The sequence below is a fragment of the Punica granatum genome, chromosome 3 (genome assembly GCF_007655135.1).
Source record: "Punica granatum isolate Tunisia-2019 chromosome 3, ASM765513v2, whole genome shotgun sequence".
In the NCBI taxonomy this organism is placed as follows: Eukaryota; Viridiplantae; Streptophyta; class Magnoliopsida; order Myrtales; family Lythraceae; genus Punica; species Punica granatum.
Genome location: NC_045129.1, coordinates 37,255,740 through 37,275,019, shown reverse-complemented (window position 1 = coordinate 37,275,019; position 19,280 = coordinate 37,255,740). Strand labels below are relative to the sequence as shown.

Sequence of the window (19,280 nt, the reverse complement as noted above, 5' to 3'; positions counted from 1 at the left end):
AATTATCCCAACTACCCAAGTTGGATGAGATATGGTGGAGGGACACATTGCTGAAGCAAGAAAATTTACGAGCTCTGGTGCTGAAGGATTGTGGGAACCTCTCGAGCATTATCGACTCCCGTTCACTAATAAAGAGTAAGAATTTGGAAGCATTAACTATTGAAAGTTGCATGACAATGAAACAAGTTTTCGACCTGGAGGAGCTGAACCTTAATGCAAATGTCAGAATACTCCCACAGTTGCGTGAAATGGAATTAGTTGATTTGGCTGATTTGAGGTGCATGTGGAATGGCAATCCTGAGGGAGCGTTTCAACTGCAAAATTTGCATTCGCTGAAGGTCACGAAATGTAACGGCTTGAGTTATCTCTTTCCTTTGTCTGTCGGAAAAGCTCTCGAGCAGATCAAAGAAATGGAAATTGCTAAATGGGTGATGATGGAGGCCATCATTATTAAGGAGGAAATGGAAGGACAACTGATGGATACTCTCGTGTTTCAATCTTTATCCTCAGTAGTTCTTAAGAAAATGTCCTGTTTGGCAACTGTTGCACATGGAAAGTACTCAATCGGTTTTCCTCATTTGAAAAAGTTGGCGATTGAAGAATGCCCGAAAATGAGGGCATTCCCTATGCAAGAATACTCAGTGCCAAGTGAAAGGGGCGAGCATCAGAGTGAGGAGAACGTGGCAGCAGTGGCTTCTTTGTCCTTCTTTAGTCAAAAGGTGACAAAAGATGCCTGGTTGAACTGTTAATTTTGCTTAGAAAGTCTAATCCATGTTGGGGTAGAAAAGACTAGTGTATATACGGGCTGGTTGTTGATGTTGATCAGTGAGTTCTCTGCAATCTAATTTTATAATGCAGTTGAGCCCTTGCCTCTAGTGGATTTTTTCAAAATAATATGCAAAAACTTTCATTAAGTATGCTTCATAATAAATAGTGCTTACAGTACAATTTCACACTTACAGATATTAAGCATATGGAAAACATGATTTTTTTTGTGTCTCTTCTCATGTGACACAACAGGTACTGCTCCCAAGCTTGGAGGACTTGGGCTTGTTTCAATGGACAGCTTCAAAACCATATGGCACAATGAAGAATTGATTTCCGAGCCATCCTCCTTTCGCCAGCTCAGATACACGCATATCAGAGACTGCAAAAACCTGACTGTCGTTTTCCCATCAGCTTTGGTAGAGAGGTTCCAGAATAATCTGAAAACAACTGCAATACACAACTGTCCCTCAGTCGAATTAATATTTGAAACAGCTGTTGCTGCTGCTGCCAAAAAGAAGAAGTACAACCCTGCTGCGGTGATGCTCCATGAATTAGAAGACCTGCTGTTGGATGATCTGCCCAAGCTGAAACACGTGTTGGATTACGACTCCCATGCACTTGTGGGTTTTCCTAACTTGGAGAAATTTTTTTTTAAAGGATGTCACAGCCTCACTTATTTCCTACCGTTTGCCACGGCTAGAAACCTTCTGAAACTAAAGTCATTGACTTTGGGTAAGAGCAACAACATGCTGGAAGTTGTTGTCGATGGTGACAAAGGAGGTGGGCATGACACATTGGAGCCCATCTCCTTCCCACGTCTAAAAGTCTTGCAGCTGTGAAGCCTTGAAAGTCTGATTAGTTTCTCTTCAGGAAGTTGTACATTTGATTTTCCCTCCCTGGAATATCTTTATATTGATCAGTGTAATAATTTGAAGACATTTATCATGAGGCCTGCAACAACAAGCGATCATGAGTTGATGAAGTTGAATCGGAGATTTGAAGATGATTTTAGTCCAGCAGCAACTATAGGAACTCTCTCCCAACCTCTTTTTGATGAGAAGGTCTATTCTTTAATCCTTTTCCTTTCATCACAAGTTCTATTAAGAAATGATAACTTCCTTTTATCTTCCTTTTTTTTTGTGTGTGTGTAAATATCGGATTTTATAGGACTATAGGAATTAAAATTATCAATAACATGGTATTAAGACCCCATGCATCACAATTAACACGGAACCTTCTCTACTGATTGAATACTATTATGCAGTTTATGTAATTGTTAAAATAAAGATATGTTTGTTTTACTTTAATAAATTTAGATGGAATTCACACAGGTTGAATTGCCAAGATTGGAGAAAATATATCTTCAGGGTTTGGGGAATCTGCAGAAGCTGTGGGATGATAAGCTTCCTTCAGGTTCCTTTTGCAAACTGAACTCACCGAGCGTCATGGATTGTAAAGATATGCCAGCTATCTTCCAATCTAACGTCATCGGAAGCTTCCTCAGGCTGGAGACACTATAAGCGGAAGACTGTGGCCAGAGGTCTGTTGCAACTTCAGGAGATTGACATCTATGACTGCGCGGTGCTGGAGGAACTCATCACGGGAGGAGAAGTATTAGAAGAAGATGAGACTCTTCCTCTTGAGGATCAGCTCCTTTTTCCACGGCTAATCTCATTGAAATTCAGGATACTGCCAAACCTAAAGAGACTTTTCCCTATTAACTATAGTATGGAGTGGTCATTGTTGAAGAATTTATTTGCATATGAATGTTGTTGAGCGTAAAAAATCCCACACGGAAAAACTAAGAAGAATCTAATGAGTTTATAAAAGAATGGATACTATAATCTATCAGCTCAAGCTTTTGGGTTGGAGATGGACCTAATCGCTTATAGGTCCAGTAGTATTTTACATGGTATCAAAGCGGGTAATGCTTCCGCGCATGTGTGTGGGTTCACATCCGGCCATTTGAAATGTCTCTTTGTTGATGGGCAGCCGAAATGTGCCCATGTTTAGCCCGAGTGTGGAGCTCGTGGTCTCTTTGAAATCTGAGTGCGGAGAGAAACCCGCATCATCTTAGTCCAGCCCAAGCGTGGCCTTATTGTCAATTGTCATCCCCCTCCTCCCGAGCATGGAAGTCCAGTCCCGACTCTTAATTAGTTCCTGAGGGCGGGCTGTTCTAGTCCACGTGACATGTGTAGGTGAATGTCAAAGCCACACGTTGCTGCGTGAGGGTGGGTGTTGAGCGTAAAAAATCCCACACGGAAAAACTAAGAAGAATCTAATGGGTTTATAAGAGATTGGATACTATAATCTATCAGCTCGAACTTTTGGGTTGGAGATAGACTCAATCGCTTATAGGTCCAGTAGTATTTTACAAGTGTGGCCAACTGAAGATATTTGCATCTGAATTACGACCAAGAAGTGAAGAAGATGATATTGATTCTCAACAAGCCCTCTTATCCATTGAACAGGTATTGTCTGCACAGCTATGTATACTGATCTTTAATCTATAAGAAGCTGGGAAATCTAGCTAGCTAGTAAGAATGAACTAAGTCACATGATTTACCAGGGATTTGAGGCTAATGAACTCGGGTAATTCTACAACAGTGCGCAGTCGAGGCTTTTTATTTTTTTCGGTACTTATCTCATGTCACTTGGAGCTGTTCATTACTCACTCTGAATTATTGCAGGTGATCCCCAACTTGGAGTCATTAGGTTTGGGTAGTGAGGATGTTTTCACGATAATGGATAGTGATTTTCCCAATGATATCTTCCACAACCTCAATATACTTTCCTCGGCATCGATTCAGGACAGATCAGCTGGTTTTCCATCCATATTCCTTCTTGACAGGTTCCTAGATTCTACAACATGATTTACCAGGGATTTTAGGCTAATGAACTAGGGTGATTCTGCAACATTGTGCATTCGAGGCTTCTTTTTTTTTTTGGGGTACTTATCTCATGTCACTCGGAGCTGTTCATTACTCACCCTGAATTATTAAAGCTGATCCCCAACTTGGATTCCACGACAAGCTTCAAGAAAGAAGTCCTCGAATCAACCACATAGTCCTGTTTCATGGTTGGGTCGATGACATTCCCTTCAACTGGTGGCGCATCTTCACCTTCTGTCGCTGCTACAATGCCTGGTGTTGTGGTGGGAGCTGCTTCTGGCACATCAGGATGGCAAATAACTTGAACCTTGCCTTCTCCTAGACGTCCGTGGATAGCCAGCACAAAAGAGTATATCGTTCCGGATATGTTTTTAGTAAATATTTGGAGGAATCAGCTTCAATAAAATAGAAGTAATACGACACCTGATTCGTGGTTGGGTCGACGACAGCCCCTTTTGGCACATCAGGATAGCAAATAACCTCAAACTTGCCTTCTCCTAGAAGTTCCTAGATAGCCAACACAGTTTTCTTCGCCTTTCCACCAATCAAGTAGCGGGTCTTCGTGTTGGGGATCCATTAGTTGAAACATCTCTTTAGTGTGACCTCCCAATCCTTTAACTGGTTGATCGCTTTCTCCTCTTTAGCCTTAGCTTCCTCGAGCCACTTCAGGACCTCTTTGTCGACAATTTCTCCATTGCGTACAACGGCACTGCATCGGTTCTCAAAACCGATTCTGGCATCACAAAGCTTGTCGACTTCACTTTTGAGAGCCTGGATGTTCTTCTTGTAGAACAATGCATAACCAAACTGGCGTCCAACGGGCACAATCAAAGACTTTGCAATTTTGACAGCAATTGAAATAGCTGGATCCATTTTTTTCTTTTTTTGAAGGATCGAAGAAGAAACTTCAAAGAACAACAAACAATAACATCAAAAGAGCAAGAACTTGGAACACTAGTGGTGTGTTTGGTTTTAGAGTTAAGTAGAGTTGGATTTTGATTTTAATTGGGTTGTAATGATTATATTGTTAAATTATGAGAAAAAGTACGAAAAAGTAATGAATTGTTAAGAGAATTTAGTATTAAAAATTGAATTGAATGGTTAAAAAAATTGAAGAAAAAAGGTAATGATTGTGTTGTTGACTTTTATTGTGTAGTGAATAGAATTAAAATTTTACTTTAAAACCAAACAGGTTGTAAGGTTTTAGGGTATCAATGAAGCGTAAACTCTCAAGAAAGAGGAAAGGAAGGGGAAGGAAGAAGGAGCGAAGCAGGAAGCCCCACCCAACTGGTAAGACTCGACAAAAGCAAAGAGAAATAAAAAAATAAAAAATTATTCAAGGCACCGGGAAATGCATGCCTTGACTTTCAAACGAATAGACCCCACTAAAACAAACTTTGACAGCTAGCTCCCAATTAATAGGGGTGTGCACGGGCACCGGGTATATCCGGAATCGGTCAGAACCTATTCGTTAGGATAGGGTCCGGGTAGCTCGTATTGAAAATAGGGTAGGTTCCGAGTATTAAAATTAGGAACCGATGAAAATCGATTTTGGTTCTGGTTCCTGCCTACAAGGTATTCGAAACCAGTTATTTATTAAAAAAAAGATGAAAGAGTAAATTTACCATCTTCTCTAATGAATCGGAACAGAGGCACTTTGTTGTGTGAAATCGTATTATGGATGTTTAATTTTGTTGATGAATTGATGAGACATATATATATATATATATTTTTTTTTTGTGGATTAATCTAAATCTATGTTGATATTTTATTTGGCGTGATTACTGATTATATATGTGATATTTTCGATTTTATTTAGTGAAACAAAAAAATTTACAGGTTCCAACAGGATACCCGGAACCTGTAGTATAATGTAGGTTTCGGTTTCAAGATTCAACATGGTAGGGTCCGGTTCCAAAATTTTAGAACATGTCCTTTACAGGGTAGGATCTGGGTATTGTGAAAATACAGGGTATCCGGAACCAATCACCCCTACTAATTGTTAGAATAAAGTAAAGGAGCTCCTTGTTCCCAAATAAATAACTCTCCTACTGTAACGTGCTGAATTGGACATGCGCCTTACATGGGAAATGTATAAGCAGAAATTCCAGCAAATTCAAGAAATTCCAGAAATTGCAAAACCTCGGACTTCCTGAAAGTCCTTCACTTCCGAGTATTTCCTAATGCCCAAAGACGGTCAACAGACCACCAAGTGATAGTCTAACCGGTAACGGACTCCAAGAAAAGTCAACGGATCAAAATTCGATTTAAACAGGAAAAATACTTGTGTTAATAGGCCCATGTCCTGCTCTCCTCCTCCCAGCCTTATTATTCAAAAAAAAAAAAAACGATCCACAGACCCTTTTTCACTGTTGATCTCGTCCCCGTCCAGCTGAGCTGAAGGCAAGCTGCCCTGCTGAAGCTGCTCGAAGGAATCCCATCTGCCATGGCGGATTCTGCGGATAGGGAACTGATGACTGCAACCTCACCATTAGACGACAGAAATCTCGACACCGATGCCATTGTTCTCGAAGAATGGAATGGTTCCTCTCCTATGAAGCTTTCGAGAACCGCAGTCATCACGGCTTCCCCTTCTCTCTCCATTCAAAGGTCAGTTATTGGGGCACACTCGTTCACTGTGTCTTGAGATCAGTTGCTCAACTTTTCTCTGTAATCTGATTTACAGATGTGGGAATCGTTTCAGCCATGTCTGGAGTCGCGTTCTGCAAGCATTCGTTCCTGAGGTGAGGCTGTAGTTATCGATTTTTCTTGCTAAACTTTTCCAACTTTACTGAATTTCCCGTGTGGGTTTTCGTCTTGATTAATTTTCCATGGCAATCAGAGTTGAAAGTTTGATTATTTTTTTTTAGCAATTATTTGTGTTGGATTACTTCATTTTTTTTATCTCAATGTAGGGTTTTCCTAGCAGTGTAACCCCTGATTATCTCCCTTTCCAAGTGTGGGATTCATTGCAGGTAACATAAGAGTTTGTTTCTCTGTTTGGTAGAGTTAGGTAGGCATTTTCCAGTCACTCAAACTCGAATTGCTTTCTTTCTCTTAGGGCCTTTCGACATACATTAGGACCATGCTGTCTACACAGGTGACATCTCTGTTATTTGATAATTGAAGATTCAGTCAGTTGTTAAAATTCTGCAGACTGATGTTTGTTGTTGACGCTTAAGGCTCTGCTGAGTGCTATTGGGGTCGGTGAGAAATCGGCAACCGTTATTGGTGCTACATTTCAGGTAGCCACTGATTGATATCACGAGCTCTCTTAACCTTTATTATATAAACCTGTTTGCAATGTATTGGCAGTTTGACCAGAACTACATATTTTTGCCAGTGGTTTCTAAGAGATTTAACCGGCATGGTTGGAGGAATCCTCTTCACATTCTACCAGGTGCTACCCTAGTTCGTTTCTTTTCCTCCTTATAGTGAGTGATATTATGAGGTTAAAAAGAATTTTTTGCGATACTAATTGATGGGAGAGGTAAGTGAGGCAAGTAGTAAATTAGTGGCTAAGGGTGGTGAATTGAGAATATAGGTAAATTCTACATAAAAAAGTTTTGTAATTTAAGAAGCCCCAGGGGCATGTAGATTAATGCTTCATTGTGCTTCATTTCTCAGGGTTCCAGTTTAGATAGCAATGCAAAAATGTGGCGTCTAGTTGCTGACCTCATGAATGATCTTGGTATGTCTCGATAGTTTTCTTTCTTTGGAGAACTTTGGTTATGAAATATATTCTGTGAGTTGGTTCTCGAGTCTCACATGTTAGTTTGCCTTATCTTGCAATCGTGGTTAGAGAAAAGGGAAGCAGAACAGAGTTGGTGTCAAAACCACATAATTCTATATGATGATTCACGCTATTCATACTCATTCTTTTGCAGCAATCATGTCATTGAATTTGCAATCTCTAAGATTTTGGCATTGATATTTTGTGCTTAAACAACAAAGTGCTGGGTGCCGCAAGATAGTAGAAAAGCTAGACACTTATTAGCAAATATCTGCAGTAATGAGGAAAACAACTTCTCTCCGTCTTTCTGTATCAAAATAAAATCTTCACGGACCTCCAACTTGTGTTCATGTTTCATCTTTTGTTACATTTTATATCCTTAGGCATCATGACATAGTTGCATGATATAATGTTTGTGATGTGACATATTATATGTTAACGATTGCAGGGATGTTGATGGATCTTGTCTCTCCTTTGTACCCTTCAGCTTTTGTTTTCGTTGTTTGTTTAGGAAGTCTATCGAGATCCTTCAGTAAGTCTTTCACTTCCCTTATGGTCCCATGTTGTAATTGTATGTGTTTTTCCATTCTTCTCCTAGTCGTGAGCACATGCTGTCAACCTAAAAGCTTTGTATGAACATCACTTGTGTAGGTAGAACTTTGGAATGTAATGAGCTAATAGCAATATTCTTAAGGGGTCGAATATATTATGGAAAATTTTCAGAGACCCCATCTTGTTCAAATCGAGCAGGACCAATGGTGGCTAGCAGGAACATAGGTTTATTTACCAATTTTTTAGCTTAATTTGTTTACAAGAAGATATTATTTTATTTTCAAAATTGCATGATCACCTGGTGCTCAGTCTGCTGGGTGTTGACATGTGCCACTGCACTGGAAAATTCAAAGGGGATAAGTGTTATTTTTGAAATATCCAACCTACGAGAGTGCCTCTATGATATTCCCCCACTAACGAGCTTTCTTGATGTTTGCGGCCAAGTGCTTGTAGATTTGTTTGGTGAATATTCTACGCATTCGAAATGGAACCATAGTATTTTGTTAATGACTAGCATGTTTTTTTACATTGTGCCCCTATTAGCCGGTGTTGCCAGTGGAGCAACTAGAGCTGCTTTGACACAACATTTTGCCCTTCAAAATAATGCGGCTGATATATCTGCTAAGGTATAGACTTGTCCCTTTTGTGCAGCCTTCAATGATTTTATATGATTTACATATCTAGATATCCTCAGGCACATGTATATGCTGCAGGAAGGAAGTCAAGAGACAGTGGCCACTATGATTGGCATGGCCATCGGAATGCTTCTTGCTCATGTGACCATAGGCCACTCTGTATTAATCTGGCTATCATTTCTTTCTCTTACCATTTTCCATATGTATGGTAAGTGGATCTATATACACACACATAAAAATAAGATAAACAGTGTGGCAATCGCGCTCTGACATATGGAGCTTGACTACATGATATTATGAATATATGCGGTACCTCTTTGCGTACTTTATATTACATCTCAAAGGTTTGCACTTATTTGGAATTACAAAGAGTACGTGGCTGACTTGTATTTCATTTGCGATGCAATTTGATAATCTAATATTTGATTTACTGCTAATATTTTTTTTGTTTTCTTGGTTATCAGCAAACTACAAGGCTGTTCAGTGTCTTGCACTAACTTCACTAAATGCAAAGAGGAGCGCAATTCTTTTACAGCATTTTATGAAAACGGGACAAGGTGAGACTCCTAACTTTTGTTCATTTCCTTTCTGCAATATATTTAGCTATTTTTGTGGTAAAATCAATATGCCTTATTTTTAAAATTCAATTTGTCTTCTATTCAATTTTAATTTTATTAATCTGAGTTTGTTGCAGTTCTCTCCCCCACACAGGTTTCTAAAATGGAGCATATATTGCCCACTTTCATAATTTCATCAGGCCCTAAAAATCTGCAGCTTTTGCACAAATGCATAAAATTGGGCGCAAGAGTTTCTTCGCTTAACCAGCAAGAAATGTGAGTTGGATTCGTTTGGCTATTGAATTCATGTCAATGTTTTATTAGGCTACAAAATTACCTCTGCCATCTGAAAACATTTGATATCTTATCCCAACATATCTTAAGCTATCGGATTGCATCATAAGTGGCAATGTTATGCGAAGAGGTTATTTATGGTTTGCTTTTGTAACCCCAATTTCTTTTGAACAGAATGGGCCTGATGCGATCAGCCAAATCTCATCAAAAGAAAGGTGAGATTCTTCTCTGATGTTTCCTAGGATATATGTACTATATAATCTTTCAGGGAAAAAAAAATTAAAGGGTCTCTTCCTTATTCTTTTTTCTGTTTGGTCTTCTTCTAGGGAGATATCTTCTGGTAGAAAGGAACGGAAACCTAAGTATCATTGCACATAAAGATGCCACGGCTTCTGATATCTTGCAGTCATATATTCATGCGCTCGTGGAAGGGCACTTAGCAATAGATCACAGCTCCGCTCACTCAGATAGCCAATCGTGGATAGATAAGAATTACACCGAGTTTCTTCAAAAGGTACTAGGTCCACTCTTCTTCGGGAAAAAAGGTCAGCTTGATCTGTTTTCTTCGTATAGATATCAGAGCTATTGTTACTTCCGCTAACATGGTCTACGTATTTGCTGCTTAGTTTTTGGAGCATGTTCTGTCTGTTAGAAATAAAAACTAACCAACATTGCAGTTGAAGTCATCAGGTTGGAACACAGAACGCCTTCTTTCGCCTTCAGTGGTGTGGAGGGCGCATTGGAGCTTCCAGTCTCTAGATGAAAAGGTTGACTAGCTGTTCATTCACTACCAAGCTTGCTGGAGGGAAAAATCATCGATTGGGAACATCTGCTGCAAGATTTGAGACCATTGACTAACTTCTTGGAGAAAAATGTTTGAGTAGATTCAGAGCATTTACGAGGGTTCTGTTGTAACCAAGTTTGAGATAACCATGCCAGAGAGAATGGAAGTCCTGTCAGGAAACTCGAGTATGAGAGCATATCACAATATCTAGTCGAAACTCAATTGCACATTCTTGAAATAATCAAATTTGCTTCCATGTTCAACTTAAAATTAAGTTTACGTGAAGTCTAACTGAACGAGAACAAAAATCCTAATTTCGGGAAATTTGCTTCAATCTACTTGGTCCTTCTGAATTATTTACAGATTGACAATTCAAATTCCGCCTCGCAATCCATATGGAAAGAATTCTTTTGCTTCGTCTTTATCTCCAATGTTTTGAGATTTCCAGTATATCGGTTATTTATGCCAGAGAGAAGAATCCCAGTTCTAGCATACAGCTCTGAGATCATTTCCGGTGCCCTGCTGATGCGATTAGAACACCGACGGCAATAATAAACATAGAAAGCATCCCAACAAGCAATATATAGGTCCTCTTCGATGATTTCCGATACTCCCCAAAGAGTAGTATGCCCCAGAATGTGCTCACCAATGGAAATGCCTGCACAATTATCAGATTCTTAAGAGCTAAGAATCAGTGACTACTCGACTCGAAGATTGAAATACTGCTTATGGGTGTTACGCAGCTCTTGCCATATTTTCGAGGCTGCTGGCAGCCGAACAATGCTGTTCTAATGGACGACCTGAAGTACTTTTGGAACAATCTCCGAGCTATGATTTACCTGAACAGCACCAGCTGCTGCATATCCCGCAGCCCCCCAAAACATGAACTGGAGGCCATTCCCAAACCTGCAGAGAAGCCCCGCCAAGAGGGCCCACCCTCTCCCATTCCAATCGTTAAGGTAAGCCTTGAAATTCGTTTTTGGCAGGTTCTGCACTGGGCAGTAGAGGAAGCTGATGTTCAGAACGAGGGCGGCGAAGAAGCATGACACTGAGAAGTAGAAGAAAGTCGTGTAAACGGACAAGTGGGGAACCTCTTTCTTCAGAGTGTGCCACCGATCGTTTGTGGCCATGTTAAATGCATGTGAGAAGAGGGAGAAGCAGAATCCGGCAAAGAAAGTTATACCGAGCCAGATCATAGTGCTCTTCCTGAACACCTGCAAGTGAAAACTAAATGCACACTTGAATGACAACATGCTGAGGAACAATCTAAGAGTCCAGAAAGGGTCGGCTTGGTTTGAGAAAACTCAGAAATCTTCTTTTGCTTTCCATTTCCCTGATCTTCTCAAGAAATGGAGAGAAATCAACAAATACAAATTCGTCTATTGCTTCCAGGAATGAAAAAGCCGCTCTACCTGGCCATTATCATGTTGCAGGTTATGAAACAGGAATTTACGGAAGTGCTGAAAATATTTCAACATATTGCCTTCTACTCACTGACCTTGATCGCTCTCCTCTTCTCGAGTTGCACGAGAAAAAATGCAGTACCTGTTTTTGCAGTTCAATAAAATATAATGAAACACGAGAGCAATAATATATAGCATGCGTGAATCCTGATGATTTCAGACCTTCATTCACATATGCTCCGTTGAATGAAGGCACAAGCCTGTCAGAAAATCGAACGTAAAAGTCATCTTGATTAGCATCATTGGGTATAGTACAAGCAAAAGCATCTTTGCGCGTGCTTTAAGCAAATTATGCATCAGTCATTGCCATACAAAGCTCAATCTATTCTACGAAATCTCAAAAACCGAACAAGCTTTAGAGGAACCTGACATACGAGTTCCCGGCCTCAAGTTGGTTCATTTTCGAAAAGGCATTGAGCTTTGCTCGATTATCAGCTGCATTCAATACATGGACAGCAGAGCCGAGACAAAATGCTATCAAGAAGCAACCAACTCCGGGGAAGAGAGTCTCTGCTTTGTTAATTTTGTAATCAAGAAAGTAATTCAGGGTTGTTCCTATAACGACTGCAATGCTGGTCGTGATGACTTCCGTGATGGATAAACTGACAAAGGCCCGCGCGTACTGCATGGCAAGGTTCCCAAGGCTAAGGACTATCCCTCCTATCATCGTGAATCCGACTGGTGGGAAATTCTCCTGCAATAAATCAAGATATACAGATGTCCCACAATAGGCAATAAAATGGTAAGAAAATCATGGGAGTCGCAAAATGTCGTGGCGGCGACCTCACAAATGGCTTTGATCAACTAAAACCAAGCCACTCTCTCTTCTTAGGATCTCGTAATTACTATCACCCTCATATGATTGATCTACATGGACGACCTTCGAATGAGAAGGGAGGAAGCTGACCTGAGAGAGTTTCTCTAGGAAGTTGAGAGCTTCCGGGGTGCCCTTGAGGATCTGCCCGAACGTAAAAGCGATTAAAACAGCGGCCGACAGATTTGTGATTGTAAAGTCGAGGAAAGTGTGTTGAGGGGGTCTTCCCTGCCATTTGAGGAGAGTAAGAAAAGCGGGAAAAGTGCCGATTGAGGAAGAAGAGGGCCAGCAACATACATGTTATATCTCCTCCTTTGCTCTCCATTACATACATATTAAATCTCTTAGACACTAGAACAAAACAACTATCTGCTACTCCTTCGCCCAGCTCGGGAAACAGCGAAGGGACACCAAAGAGATCCTGCCTGCAAGAAACGTTTACGAGATCTGATATCGGCATTTGATGTGAACAACCGAGGCATATCCAATATAATAAACAAATTAAGAAGAATGAAGGTGATATATACATTTGAAAATGTGAATGGCGAGGGAGTACTAATTCAACGTCCCGCATTCCACATGCACTCAAAAGTTATCAACTTCCACTGAATAATAATGAACTGTGATTAATATGCCCATACTTTCCACGGGTTGGTTAAAAATTAAATTATGTTATTGCACTTTTCTAATATAAATGCATTCAGAAAATGTGATTGCGGTACAGGCCCTTTGTATATGTGTTTAGCTAGAAAACAAAGTTAAAGGAGGTCATATACATATATTTGCTTTCATTATCAACTAGTTATAGAGCCCGTGCATTACACGGGATAAAGTGTCAAATTTGTTCATTATAGATATAACAATAAATAAGAAAAATTTTTACCTCTTCGTTGTTCTGTGTTCACAACGTCTCATAAGTTGGTTACTCTAATTTTTATCTTGGATGATTTTTTTTTTCAGGTGCTAACTCTCCAGGTAATTCTATATATATATATATAAATATAAGCAAGTTATGAGGTGGGCCCGATCAAATGGCCTCAAAATGCTCTGTTTCTGAATGTAATTTTTTCGGTTTTTTGAGTTTTTAAAATTTGAAATTATTTTTTATTATAAAATTAGTAATAAAATCTTCTAAAATAATATTCCATTTAAAAAATTAAAAATACCATAAAATCTTTTGGATATTACGGTGATCTCTAATCGAAGACAATATGAATTTTCTAAATGGACTTTCTAAGTTTTTAAAAAATTTTAATTTTCTGAATTATTTTTAATAAAAATATTTTTGAAAAGATATATCATCATAAAATCTGATTTCTTTATTTCTTTATTTTTTATAATTTATCTATTATTTAATAATCTTGAATTTTTAATATGAAAGTTAATATTTCATTCTAGATGGCCTTAGAACACTCCACTTTTTAATGGAATTTTCTTGATTTTTTTATTTTTTATTTTAAATTATACTAAATTATATAATTAGAAACAAAATCTTCCAAATAATATTCCATTTGATAAAATCGAAAGTACCATAATTTTTTTTGGATAATGCGGTGATCTCCATTGAATGCAATATGAATTTTTCTAACTGGAATATTCTAGGTTTTTTTTCCAATTTTCGAAATTACAAGATATCTCATCATAAAATACGATTTCTTATTTTTTAAAATTTTTATAATCTATATGTAATTTAATAATCTTTATTTTTTAAAAAAAAATAATATTCATCACATAAATATTAACATCAAAATAAGTACATATTATTATATATTCATACTTAATATAGATATATTAAAATATGGTTATGTGGACAACTTTTAAATTTATAGATATCTATTTTTTAAGAATAGATTAGATAACATTTATAGATATATATGAAATTTTCTAGATTTTTTGAATTTTTATTTTTTGAATTATTTTTAGTAAAAAATATTTTTTTAAAGATATCTCATCATAAAATCCAATTTCTTGATTTCTTTAACTTTTATATTATAATGTATCTGAAATAAATGAGAAAATTTTATTATATGTATACATATTATTTAATAATCTTGAATTTTTTAAAATAAAAATTAATATTTCATAAATAAACATTAACATCAATATAAGTATATATATTAGTATATATTCATACATAATATAAAATATTTTAATATTTGGTTATGTGGACAACTATTAGTATATATAGTAAGAAAAAACATATATGAATTATATGTTTTTGCAGATACCTATTTTTAAAAATAGATTAGATTATATTTATAGATATATATATATATATAAATTATATTTTCTTTTTAAAAAACAAATCAGATTTGTTCACAAAAAAATAAAACAAATCAGATTACATTTTATCTATATTTTATATGATAGTTATAAATATAAATTATTACACACATAAATAAGAGTCTATTCAACTCTCAAAGAATAGCTCTACAACTAGATGCGAGCTCTCGAAACTATGCAAGTAAGCTGATTAAATTTATGCTTTATTTTTTTCTCTCATTTTTATCTAAATTTTTCATTCTTTTATTTTTCACTAATTTTTTGTTTTTTCGTATTCTTTCTCAAGATTTGTGATATAAATTTCATCTCTTGAAAAGTATTGTTACTCATATACATAAGTTCTTAGAAAGTAAGTTTTTTTACCGCCAAATGCAAAGGTTATTTGTTTATATTATTATTTTTGTTTCACTTTTAATTGTCCAAGTAATTTTTCTTTTAATTTTTAATTATAATTCTTTCTTCAAATTGGTGTAATTATCTTGTGCAACGCACGGGCTTCATGACTAGAGTCTATCAAAGCAAGATACGAGGTGGGCCAGCCCAAATGACTTCAGAACGCTCCGTTTTTTGAATAGAACTTTCTCGATTTTTTGAGTTTTTAAAATTTTAAATTATATTTGATTATAATATTACCAACAAAATCTTCTGAAATAATATTCCATTTAAAAAATCGAAAATCCTATAAAATCTTTTGGATACTGTAGTAATTTTCAATTGAATGCAATAATGGACTTTCTAGGTTTTTTTAAGATTTTTTTAGATTTCTTAATTTCTTTAATTTTTATAATTTATATATCATTTAATAGTATTGGATTTTTAATATGAAAGTTAGTATTTCATCCCAGATGGTCTTAAAACGCTCCGTTTATAGATGAAATTCTTGATTTTTTTAGTTTTTTTAAATTTTAAATTATATTCAATTTTAAAATTAGCGACAAAATCTTTTGAAATAATATTCTATTTAAAAACCAAAAATACCGTAAAATATTTTGGATAATACGGCGATCTCCATTGAATGCAATATGGATTTTCTAAATGGAACTTTCTAGGTTTTAAAATTTGTTTAATTTTCGGAATTAGTTTTAATAAAAATATTTTTTTAAAATATCTCATCATAAAATACTATTTCTTATTTTTAAATTTTTAATTTATATATGATTTAAATATCCTGAATTTTTAAAATAAAAATAATATTTCATCACATCAGTATTAACATCAAAACAAGAATATGTTCTTACATATACATACATAATATAGATATATTAACATATGGTTATATAGACAACTTTTAGTATATATAATAAGAAAAAGTATATATGAATTATATTGTTTTATAGATATCTATGTTTTTTAAAAATAGATTAGATAATATTTTATAGAGATATATGGAACTTTCTAGATTTTTGAAATATTTTTATTTTAGAAATTATTTTTAATAAAAAATATTTTTATAAATATATCTCATCATAAAATCTAATTTCTTGATTTCTTTAATTTTTATAATCTATATAACATAATGTATTTGAAATAAATGAGAAGATTTTATTATATGTATAGATATTATTTAATAATCTTGAATTTTTTTAAAAAATTAATATTAGTATATAATCATACGTAATATAAAATATGTTAATATATGGTTATGTGGACAACCTTTAGTATATATAATAAGAAAAAGTGTATATCAATTATATATTTTTGCTGATATCTATTTTTAAAAATAGATTAGATAATATTTATAGATATATATAAATTATATTTTCTTTTCAAAAAAATCATATTTGTTCATCAAAAAAATAAATCAAATTATATTTATCTATATTTTGTATGATAGTTATATGAATTATCACTCACATAATTATGAGTATATTCAGCTCTCAAAAAATACATCTACAGCTAGACGCGAACTCTCAAAATTATATATCTCTAGATGCAAGTGAGTTAATTAAATTTATACTTTGATTTTTTCTCTCATTTTTATCAAAAAATTTCATTCTTTTATTTTTCTCTAATTTTTTTTCATATTCTTTTTCAAGATTGGTGATGTCAATTTCATCTCTTGAAAGGTACTCCTATCTCTCTACACAAGCTCTCAAAAAGTAAGTTATTCTGCCACTAAATGCGAATGTTTGTTTATTTTTGTTTCATTTTTGATTCTCCAAGCAATTTTTCTTTTTTATTTTTAATTATATTTTTTCCAAATTGATGGACTATCCCATGCAACACACTAGTTATAAGAATTCCTGAAAAACAAAAATTACAAATTGATACGTAATTTTTTTATAAAAAAAGTAAGAAATATACTGAAAAATCAAATATACAAATATTGAGAATTAATTTATATCATCGCACTTTTCTATATAAATACATTAAGAAATTAAATGTGATTGCGGTACATGCCCTTCATAATATGTATTTAGCGAGAAAACAAAGTTTAAAGGAGGTCAGATACAGATATAATTGCCTCCGTTATCAATTATAAAGCAAAAGCTAACACCCGTGTTACACACGGTTTATAAGTTAATCAAAATTATATTGATAAAATCTTTTAATGAAAATGAAGCGAAATATAAAAGAAAATTAAAAAATGGAAGGTGATGGTGGAAGAATAGTGTTGTAATGCCAAAACGATATTAGAATAACGAGAAGTCGAAAAATAAACGACGTCAAATATACATGATAAAACCTTCAAGGCGAGGGAAATATTGACAAACAAAGTAGGAAATTTCACTGGATCGAAAACATGATGTTACAATAAAAATTACAATCATGTTTCTTAACCCCCGTTATAAGACTTAAACTCGAGAAGAACTTTATAATCCTCTCAATCTCACAACTCTCTTACTCTATGAACCATAAAGACTCCAAGAGAATAACTGAGAATTTCTCAAAAGGATTACACTTGATTTACATCCAACGTATCTTATTCAAGATTTCCCCTATCGTATATAGGTACAAAACTCCAAATATTCTCTAGAATATATCCAAAATATCTCTGAACCACCTAGTTGAATTCATTCTGATTTGCATCGGTCCATAAAGGAAACAGAATCACAAGAATATCTCTCACTCAACCATCCATGCCTCAACATGGAAAACTGTGCCTCAAGACTGACAATTCCGGCGCCTCAGTAAATGTGTGCCTGAGCACACTATGGACAATGCCTCTGCAGATTCCTCCTCCTCCTCTTTGATCGATCTTCGTTCTCTTTTTCGAGTTTTCGAGTTCTCACTGAATACGAGACACATCTCAACAAAGAGGAAGAGGATATGAGAGTGAAAGGGAAGTGGGTGTAAGAAGAGGAGAGAGGAGAAGATTGTAAGGAATAATGGTATGATGACTTTTACAGCTTTTACCTCTTATCTCTGGGGAACTTATGCCGTCCAGGGCCTGGACGGGTCTTGGGATGAGGGAGAATGGGTGGAGTCGATTTTATGAAAAAATTTATGAAATATTTTAGAAAAGATTATTAATATATTTAATGATAAAAAATACAAAAATAATAAAAGGTATTAATTATTTAATAAGTAAATATTATAATAATATTATCGAGTTATTACAAATTATGAATAAGTTATCACTATATATGATAACCGACATCAAATTTGTGATAACTCGTTAAAAGGGGTAACTATAATTATTGAGGTAATCACAAGGTGTAATAACCTTCGTACAAATAGTGATAATCTTTGTATATTTTGTGATAACTTATTAAGTTATCATATATTATATCTAAGTTATCATTAGGTATTATAATCTCAATATATTTTGTGATAACTGGAGAAGTTATTAGAAAATATACTGAGATTATCACTCATTATACTTAGGTTATCATACTTAATGATGACTAAGAGGTAATTTGTGATAACTTATTAGTTATAACAAAATATACTTAAGTTATCTCTAATTATACTGAGGTTATCACTTTAAGAGATAAATTATCATTGAGAATAACAATTTTTATATAACCAGTGATAACTCCAATATATTTTATGATCTTTTCTCCAAAAAAAATTTATTCGGGCCATCACATTGAATGATAGCTAAAGGATAATTCGTGATAATTAATAAGTTATCATAAAGTGTATCGCAGTTATCACAAATTACACTAAGGCTTTCACTTTTAATCTCGATATATTTTAGGGGTTTTTACTTAAAATGGTTCATGGTTTGTTTGTTTTGTCAAATCTATCATATGTTTTTTTTTGTCAAATCTATCTCACAGTTTACATTTTGCATCAAATCTATCACAGCATTATCTTTTCTGTCGACATCTAACGGCCGTGTTGACGTGGTATGTGGAGAGATAGTGGGCCACACTTGCCACGCGAGCGCCACGTCAACATGGCCGTTAGATGTCGACGGAAAAGATAACACTGGGATAGATTTGATGCAAAAAGTAAATCATGGGATAGATTTGACAAAAAAAACATATGATAGATTTGACAAAACGAACAAATCATGGGTCATTTTAGGTAAATACCCCTATATTTTATGATAACTTA

General features: G+C 35.1%; 1 protein-coding gene, 1 long non-coding RNA gene and 1 pseudogene across 4 annotated transcripts; 1 reads left to right on the top strand and 2 right to left on the bottom strand.

The window, feature by feature from the left end:
* The first annotated feature begins 5,958 nt into the window (after positions 1-5,958).
* On the top strand, positions 5,959-10,493 carry LOC116201249 (protein root UVB sensitive 3). 3 transcript variants are annotated; one of them, XM_031532403.1, is made up of 15 exons: positions 5,959-6,269; positions 6,364-6,403; positions 6,575-6,634; positions 6,721-6,759; positions 6,842-6,904; positions 7,003-7,059; positions 7,287-7,350; positions 7,841-7,924; positions 8,488-8,570; positions 8,658-8,787; positions 9,044-9,136; positions 9,274-9,412; positions 9,605-9,645; positions 9,757-9,975; positions 10,108-10,493. In XM_031532403.1, exons 1-15 carry the CDS (start codon positions 6,106-6,108, stop codon positions 10,191-10,193), a joined length of 1,362 nt encoding a protein of 453 aa, XP_031388263.1. In that variant the 5' UTR covers positions 5,959-6,105; the 3' UTR covers positions 10,194-10,493. The 3 variants fall into 3 exon arrangements, with proteins under 3 accessions (XP_031388263.1, XP_031388261.1, XP_031388262.1); XM_031532401.1 differs by having other exon boundaries at positions 5,960-6,269; positions 6,346-6,403; XM_031532402.1 differs by having other exon boundaries at positions 5,963-6,269; positions 6,346-6,403; positions 9,757-9,944.
* A 308-nt stretch (positions 10,494-10,801) lies between these two features.
* Positions 10,802-12,880, bottom strand: LOC116201250 (annotated as a pseudogene).
* Positions 12,881-17,479: 4,599 nt separating this feature from the next.
* On the bottom strand, positions 17,480-19,033 carry LOC116199327. The gene is made up of 2 exons (XR_004155526.1): positions 18,132-19,033; positions 17,480-18,006 (listed from the first exon to the last, which is right to left on the bottom strand). It is a non-coding gene; the product is annotated as an uncharacterized LOC116199327 (long non-coding RNA).
* Positions 19,034-19,280: the final 247 nt, after the last annotated feature.

Bases quoted from the DNA above. Each gene is read 5' to 3' on its own strand.
- LOC116201249 (XM_031532401.1), top strand. From the start codon at position 6,106: ATGGCGGATTCTGCGGATAGGGAACTGATGACTGCAACCTCACCATTA. The intron at 9,413-9,604 runs GTGAGTTGGATT...TCTTTTGAACAG, and splicing joins TCGCTTAACCAGCAAGAAAT to AATGGGCCTGATGCGATCAG. The intron at 9,976-10,107 runs GTCAGCTTGATC...CCAACATTGCAG, and splicing joins ACTCTTCTTCGGGAAAAAAG to TTGAAGTCATCAGGTTGGAA.